At 37.2% G+C, this 9095-nt stretch overlaps 1 protein-coding gene across 1 annotated transcript; it reads right to left on the bottom strand.

The window, feature by feature from the left end:
• Positions 1-894: 894 nt before the first annotated feature.
• On the bottom strand, positions 895-6450 carry LOC123550009 (uncharacterized). Its single transcript, XM_045338457.2, has 5 exons — positions 6060-6450; positions 4956-5222; positions 4325-4573; positions 2040-2216; positions 895-1625 (listed from the first exon to the last, which is right to left on the bottom strand). Exons 1-5 carry the CDS (start codon positions 6106-6108, stop codon positions 1216-1218), a joined length of 1152 nt encoding a protein of 383 aa, XP_045194392.1. The 5' UTR covers positions 6109-6450; the 3' UTR covers positions 895-1215.
• Positions 6451-9095: the final 2645 nt, after the last annotated feature.

Genomic DNA, 9095 nt, shown 5'->3' with positions numbered 1-9095 from the left:
CTAGATTTCTAGGTCGGATAACAGGAAAACCTTGTTCACAGTTCAGACCCGATCTTCATAAAACTGTCAAGTTTGAAACTAAGTCGTCTAAAAAACAAGGCCATATAAAAAAATTGTTGACACAATAGAGGTCGCACTTTCAACCTTTCTTCCTAAAGCTTGAGCAGAATATTGTCTCTAAACTCTAGATTTAGCTTGACGTTGTTAATCAGGGTCAAAAACTAGATCACTTGGTCAAATCATAGAAAAACACGAGTTTACACTTTAAAGGCCACATCCATTATCGTGATTTTCATGATATCTTGTTAGAATAATGTCTTTATTACATCTATAGTTCATCTCGAAACTTAGTTATCTGGGGTTATGCTAGGTCTGTAGGTCAACTTGGTAAACCCATTCTGATTTGCAGAGGTGCTCAGAACTTTTTGTTTTCTTGAATCAAGGTTAATTGGATACTGTGTCATCTGAAGGTCCTGTTCTCTTTTAGTTTACCAAAACTGTGTTCAGGGTGGCCTGTTAGTATAGGTGGGTGGTCTGGCGTCCTGCATCTATAGTCATGTGCAATGCGCCATCATTTTTACTTTATTTGTCCTTCTCTTCTATATATACTAGTCAGAACAACACCAAGACTGTTCTGTAATATCCTTGTATGTACCTCTCTTATTCTGAGCAGAATGACTGTAGTAGACGAGTTGTTAGCGAGTGGTTAGCACACTCGTCGACGAGTCATGCAGTTCCGGTTCATGGACCGTTTTTCTTTTCTTCAACATTTTTTTTCTCTTCCATTTTTTTACGTGTATAAACGCAAGTCAGAAATACTTTTATCATAAATCTAAATATTGGTAATAATACACGATATAACTTCTAACATTTTAATGATTTATTAAACAAAGAAACAAAGAATGAAGCTAAACGTTGTGTATTCTACTGTAGACTAAGGTTGACACGTACACCGGTTACTCCATGATTCAGTATACCGGTATTCATTATATTTCAATACTAATAATCAAGACCTGCTTATTGTTAAATGGTTCATTTGTACAGATGCTTGGATCTTCACACCGACTATCACCCTCACAGTTCACTTCCGGTGCATGTGAACTCTACACCATGGCAAATCAGACAATAAATCACGCGCAGCACTTGATAATGAGCAATCATAAAGAATGATACTTAAAGTTAACCTTATTAGCGGACGGATTATATTATAAATCCTCATTCGGCACCGTTAACTATCATTTCCTTAAGTTTAAGCACTGCTACGACAGCGTCAGAAAGAACTAAAATTCCAAATACAAGTACAATTAAGCCCAGTCCAGCAAATCCAACGGCCCTTGAAGAGGGTCTGAGATCATTTCTGCTTATAAGTTTGCTTTTTGCAAAAGCTGTATTTTTAGGGTTTATTTTTGTTTCTTGTATCAACATGGAAATAATTTCCTCTTGTGTCTTTCCGATGAAAGTTTGGTTTTTGTAGCATATACACGGCATGATAAATATTTTTACAGGGGATTTTGGTTCTGCACTTGTGTTCTCTATATTTGAAGACGACGTTGATGTTGTAGCAGTAGTAGTTGTAAGTGACGTTGCTGAATCTGAAGACGACGTTGACGTTGAAGTTAATGATCCTGGAATTCAAAATAGTTCAACCATAACCTTAGCATCCGTTAATTTATAGGTATCAACTTAGTTTATTGATATGCCTAGTCGTATTTGTTGAGGCGGAAGGTCGAGAATCAGCCTAAGCATTATTTAGTTTTCCAGCACCCTTAAGGGTTGTCTGTTGTAAAGTTTAGAATATTTTTAAGAATAGGGAAATGTTTTCTCCATACTGTGGTTTCAGCATATTGTGATCGCATTGCGTGAGATGAAAGAGAAAGAATCTTTTCAGAGCGACAAATTCAGCACCGGCAGAATTTCATATTACCGTAAAATATAGTATGTCTCTAACTAAATATATACAATTCGCAGGGTGTGGATAATTAGGCACCCAGGTTAATCATAATCAAATTAACCTAAGATTAAATTTACCAGCGACTTACCAGACGCTTCACATAACGGTTGGGGCGAAGACCAGGAACCATCAGATAGACACGTCTGTGTATTGGAACCCGTTGCTTCAACAAAGCCATCATTACAACTAAAGCTCGCTACCGAGTTAGTAGTTGTATCTGTAAACGTAACAGTGCCATTTACTGGTGCTTCTGGGTCCCCGCAACCTGTACATTCAAAATCACCAGATTTCCTCTATGTCTAGTGATGTGTCTACCGAAGAGTTCCTAAACCAATAACGCTGAGTAGTGTATGGTGCTAGTGTTTTAGCTATAATGTTTTAACTCGACTTCGCATTAAGATAGTCCTGTGTATGAACACGTGTAAATGCCTAAACATATCATTTAATTAATCCTAATCGCTATTTTTTGCAAAATTAAAAGTAATGTGAAATCCCACCCCCTAGCGTGATGGACAACATTTAAAAAAGCCAACTGCAGTAAAGTCCATACATTTTTATAGGAGTATATTGTTTTGCAGATGTCAGTCGGTCGGTCGGTCGGTCGGTCGGTCGGTCTGTCTGTCTGTCAGTCGGTCGATATGTAGACCAATCCGTTTCCGGGTGATAACTCAAGAACGGTTAGGCCTAGGATCATGAAAGTTGATAGGGAGGTTGGTCATAACCAGCAGATGGCCCCTATTGATTTTGAGATTAGTAGATCAAAGATCAAGGTCACAGTGACCCGGAACAGATAAACGGTTTCCGGATGATAACTCAAGAATGCTTGGACTTTGGATTATGAAAATTGATAGGGACGTTAGTTATGAGCAACAGATGATCCCTATTGATTTTGAGGAAAGTAGGTAAAAGGTCAAGGTCACATCGACCCGGAACAGCAAATGAGTTTTGGATAATAACTCAAGAACGCTTGGGCCTAGGATCACGAAAAGTGATAGGGAGGTTTATCATGACCAGCAGATGACCCCCCCCCCCCCCCCCAAGATTTTGAGGTCAGTTATTCAAAGGTCAAGGTCACAGCGACCCGGGACAATTAAACCATTCCTTGACGATAACTTGAGAATGCTTTGGCCTTGGATCATGAAAATTGATTGGGAAGTTGATCATGATCAGCAGATGACCCATATTGATTTTGAGGTCAGTAGGTCAAAGGTCAAAGTCGCAGTGACCCAGAACAGTTAAACAGTTTCCAGACGATATCTCACGAACGCTTGGGCCTAGGATCATGAAAATTGATAAGGAGGTTGGTCATGACCAGCAGATGACCCCTTTTGATTTTGAAACCAGAGGACAATGTCACAGTGACCCAGAACAGTTAAACCATTTCTAGACAATAACTTGTGAATGCTTGGGCCTAGGAGCGTGAAAGTTGATAGGGAGGTTAATCATGACCAGCAGATGACCCGTAATGATTTTTAGGTCAATAGGTCAAAGGTCAAGGTCACATTGACCAAGAAATATAGGACTTTTGTGTACAGTGATCAAATAATTTTGTTCCTTGTGCAGTTAATGAATGCAACATAGGGGGCATTTCGTGTTCTACGAGCTCTTTTCATACCTGGAACACTTGTAGGGCTGGGGGTGCGAATGCCAGGATTACCGCCAGATGATTGATTGTTTGGCATGACTGCGAGGGAAAATTTCAGTGTTTATTGTAAACACTGAGTCCGGTCGGAATAATCATATAATACGTTTAGGCATTTACTCGTGTGCATGCATGGGAATTGACATGTAAAATAAATAACACCACTACTTAGAGTTATAGCTCTTGGAACTATGTGGTAGACACATCGCTTGGAATGGAGGACTTCGGGTAACAGGGTGTGAAAAATGTAATCATTGAAAGTATTTACATAATACATTGTATATATTTAAATCCACGTGGACACTGAGCGCCGCTGTGCGAAAAGCAACGCATAGCTTTGCACCCATTATGTGCAGTCTGATCTGGATCCATACTTTTTTCTTATCAGTTGCATACAAGACTTAGTGCTTTCATTGATAAACGGAAAGCTTGAATGTAGGGTATAAAGTGCACTGATCTGGATTCATTAACGTCGGTTTTCTCATAGCGGCATGCATTTATTGCCTAGAAATATGTGAGGGTGACAATGACATTTGCAATGCTTGTGTAGGTAAATACTTGTACGTAGTTTAATTTCTAAGCCGATCAGGAAATTATTTAGTTTGCGTCTTGTCTCTCACGATAGCTTTTGATAAGCGGTTTCTGGTTACTATCCTAGAACTGACCAAAGACTGCTGCATCAATAATTTATCAATAAAAGCAGTCATCATGACTCCGTATGAAATACTTACTTGAAAGGCAAGATCTCGTATACGTTTTATGTGACAGGTTGAGTAGGTTCAAATTTTGTTTCGAACAACTTTGTGTGGGTGCGCAGTCTGCGTGCATGTAACAAACGGAATTAAAATGGTCCCACATGTAACAGTATGCAGTATCCAAGCACATGGTAATGCAGTCAGAGCGGGATACAGAAGAATGACTATCCGTGGGAGTGTCTTTAATCTTCTTCATTTCCTCTTTTATTTCAAATACAGGACAATCTATGGAAAAATTAAACAAAATTATTTTTAAGAATTAGAGCGGATATGTTTAGTCATCATACAAGGTCACAAAAGTAACACATTTATTTATAATCAATATCGGCTTCTCAAATTGTAAAATACACATTGGAGCGACCAGAGGAGTGGGACCAGAATCTGGTTATTAAAGGTAAGTTAGCCTGAAGTAAATAATTAGCTACTCTCAGTTCTTCCCTCATACCCGACTTTCTACAAATCACCCCACGAAACACTAGATATTTGGCAAATATTTTAATATTACTAAAAATGTACATTTCAAGCGTCTCTTTGTTTGTAACATATCTATCTTTCTGTAATATAGAACGATGAATACCATGTAAATCTATTCAATTTTAAGACATACCTGTAACACAGCTGTATCTGAAGGACCGAACGTCTAAATTGGCGAAAATCCCCAGTATACCATTTATAGGGACCTTGTAGACAATTCCGGTACATGACCCCAAAACACACTTGGTCTCAGACGGGTGATACTCTGCTACGTGAATGGATGTCTGGTCGATATGGGCAAAACAATCACTCTGACTGATTCCAGTCGTTTCGTTATGTTTGCATGCTACTCCACACTGGTAACATGTTTGTAAGTTGTTACATTGTGCAGTAACTGTTACTTGAAAGGATATCAATATTATCAATTAATAATGCGCGGACTACTACAATTAGGCCAAATATTTGGCTAAGTTGACCAATTCACTTTTTAGATCGCCTTATCGAAGCATTCTCATCCATCAGATGTTCGTCAAAATCCCGAGACGAATCGGGGAACCACGGTAGACCTCTGGTATGCGAGAATGTATCGAAGAAAAAGTAGAGCTATTTCACTCGCCCCGGCGTCGTCGTCGCCGCCGCCGTTGGTTAAAGTTTTTGATATAGTCAAATATCTGTGTTACTATCAAAGCTTTTTACTTGAAACTTGAAATACATTTTTACTATCAAAGTCTACAATAGGAGAAACAATCACAAAAACTCTGATTTGATATTTGACAGAGTTATGTCCCTTTTTTAACTTAGAATTGTTTGGTTAAAGTTTATTAAGTTTTTACTGGCAAAACTCTAATTCAGGGCCAAGCACTGAGAAAAGTCGAGCGCGCTGTCTTACAGACACCTCTTGTTCAGATAAGGGTAATTTTCACACTGAAAATTGAGAAGGATTTGTAACGCTATACTCGAGGTAAACTGCCTAACAATCCGGCGTACAATAAAAAAAGTCATATTCCTTTGTGGCTGCGGGAAAGTATTTTTTATTGCCGCGGCGACCCGTGTTCGATTCCCGACTCGGGCATTTTTTCTTGATTTGACATTTTTAAGATAGTTTAGAAACAAAAATTCATGTTTCATTGTTCACAATATGACCAAACTTCGATTTTTAAGAAAGATAATTTTCAGCCAAAACCTGGAGGTCAGAGCGTTATTTAGATCTATTCTATTAAACATAAATTTAACTTACCTTGAATAATCAGATTCCATATCCAATAGGCACGTATATTGGCATTCATTATTCTATGTCTAAAATATGGATTGTGCCAAAATGTGTTTCTTTGGCTATAACATGTAAAGTGATCTCTTTAAGTAAAACATTATAATAAAATCATACGAATTCAAAAAGAATTTTTATTACATTTATATCATTGTTTCAGTCAGAAAAGTGTCCTTGCAAGAAACGCTGCCGATTACTCAATCGTATCTTTTATATGTTTTAATCAGAAATCTATCGTTGCAAGAAACATTTCTGTATTATGAAAAAAAAAACAACAACAAAAAACACATTTTCAAACCGATATTACTCGTTTGTAACATATCAGAATTATATCGCAATATTAAACTAAGGCTTAATAGAACAAAAAAAAAAAAAAAAAAAAAAAAACTAATATTTTTAAATCAATATTTCGCATTTGTAGCTACTATATCAAAGTATTGTCGCAATAAAAATGAACAGATTAAAAAGAAAAAAAGCGTTTTTTGTTTTTGTTTTTTTTTCAAACATGTAAATGTATAAAAGATATTTCGCCACGAGTAAAAATGTACAGCGAACAATATATTTGATATTTTTTAGCTGTGAAAATACCAGATACATTTCACTCTAATATGTCGATAATTCACTGAAAAGCATGTAATACGTCAGAATATTGTCATAATTCTGAATATATATACATGCATATCCTCTCGAATATCTAAAGGCAGCTTTTTAAAAACACCTTTTGTGTTGCACTTACAAAATAATTATCAATACAGCAGCGTAATACTAGAGCTATAAGCAATTAACGCGAATGAAACAGAAGTTATTTAGCAGTTATTTAGCAGTTATTTTTTTACCTTTGATTACAAGTTGGCGTGTCCTTATTTTTCAACTTTCCAATTATTCCCAGTGGGGCGTGCATCAAAAGAAGAATTCAAAGAAATTTTTAAACAAATACACTACGGTTACTAGCAGGCCCAACTGTTACGCACAAAGACTTCTATATTTATATAATAAACAATTCAGTCCCATTACCTTAATATTAAATTAGATCTAATAACAGTGACATATTTCAACAAACCTTAGTACTGTTTTTTTTCTTCTGAAGTTTGATGTGCAAATATTTGCCAACTTCAGAAATCGACCTACGTTTTACTTGACCTTATACTTGTTGTATGTGCAAATAAATTTTCACCAAAGTATGTATGTTTTATTTTCAAGAAAAATATCAATGCTTTGATAACTATCATAGTTTAAGGAAACTGGAAGGCGCTGTTTTATCGAATTAAATACTGTAGCTGCTGTATAATGCAATTAATTTTTGTAATTCTTAAATTGCGTTGATCATTTAACAAATAACCAATGCCTTCGAGTGGTTTGTCGCCTGATTTATCACGGTTCAGAGTTCAGAGGTGCAGGAATTGAACGGCCGAGTGGTTAAATATCTAAACATTTGAAGACTAGAAGATGCTTTTGTAGAAAAGCGCATGTCTCCCTCAGTGCATAGTCATAATAGGCAAGAAGACAACAGGGAACAGGAGCGAAAGTCAAAGAGACACTGATAGTTGGCTGCAATAGGGATCATCTACTTGGCATGTCCAATCATCCTATGAAGTTTCAACATTCTGGATTTAGTGGTTCTGAAGTTATTGTTTGGAAACCGTTTTCCTAGTATGGAATCTGAAGGTTCAAATGATTCTCAAGTTATTGATCTGAAACCGCTTTCCATGTGCCCTGTGACCTTGACCTTTTATCAGATGACCTCAAAATCAATAGGGGTTATCTACTCTATATGTACAATCATCCTAGATGAAGTTTCAACATTCTGAGTCAAGTGGTCTTAAGTTATTGATCAGATACGGGTTTCCATGTTCAGGTCTCTGTGACCTAGACCTTTGATCTAGTAACCACAAAATAATAGGGATCGTCTACTTTGTAAGCCCTATCAAATTATGAATTTTGAAGTTTCTATGTCAAATGGTTCTCCAGTTATTGATAAAAAATGAGGTGTGAAAAATGGATGGCCCCTGTGACCTTGAACTTTGATAGAGTGACCCCAAAAACAATAGGGGTCATCTACTCTGTAAGTCCTATCACCCTATGAAGTTTTAAGGTTCTAGGTCAAATAGTTCTCACATTACTTACCAGAAAAGGATACCAATGTTCTGGCTGCTATGACCTTGACCTTAGAGTGACCCAAACATTAATAGTGGTCATTTACTGTGCATGTCCAATCATCCTATGAAGTTTCAATGTTCTGGGTCAAGTGGTTCTCAAGTTATTGATCAGAAATGGTTTTCCATGTTCAGGCCCTTGTGACCTAGATCTTTAACAGATTGGCTCCAAAATCAATAGGGGTCATCTACTCCGCATGTCCAATCATCCTATGAAGTTTCATTCTTCTGTGTCAAGTGGTTCTTAAGTTATTGATCGGAGATGGTTTTCCATGTTCAGGCCCCTGGAGTGAACCCCAAAATCAACTGGGGTTGTCCACTCCATAAGCCCTGCCACCCTGAAGTTTGAAGGTTCTAGGTCAAATGGTTCTCCAGTTATTGATCGGAAATGAAATGTGATGGACGGACGGACAGGGCAAAAACAACATGTTTCCCCCAGTGGTGGTGGGGAAGACTTCATGAAACGATTAATCACAAGAAGACCTTGATTGGTTCCATGCTTACATGTTCATAAAAATATTTTGATAACAAGAGGGCCAAGATGGCCATAGGTCGCTCACCTGAGAAACACACCATAACAGTGTAAACATGTTTGACTTAGTGATTTCAAGGAAACAAAATATTCTAGCCAATTTTCATTAAGATTGGAACAAAAATGTAGTTTCTTGAGTTTAAATAAGTATTTTCTTAGATATGACCTAGTGACCTAGTCTTTGACCCCACATGACCCATATTCAAACTTGACCTAGATTTTATCAAGGCAATCATTCTGACCAAATTTCATGAAGACAGTCTCTATCGCATACACAAGGTTTTTCTTTGATTTGACCTAGTGACCTAGTTTTTGACCTCA

The sequence above is a fragment of the Mercenaria mercenaria genome, chromosome 6, assembly GCF_021730395.1.
Source record: "Mercenaria mercenaria strain notata chromosome 6, MADL_Memer_1, whole genome shotgun sequence".
NCBI classification, from domain to species: domain Eukaryota; kingdom Metazoa; phylum Mollusca; class Bivalvia; order Venerida; family Veneridae; genus Mercenaria; species Mercenaria mercenaria.
Note: the sequence above shows the minus strand (reverse complement) of the source record. Positions and strands in the feature narration are given on the sequence as shown.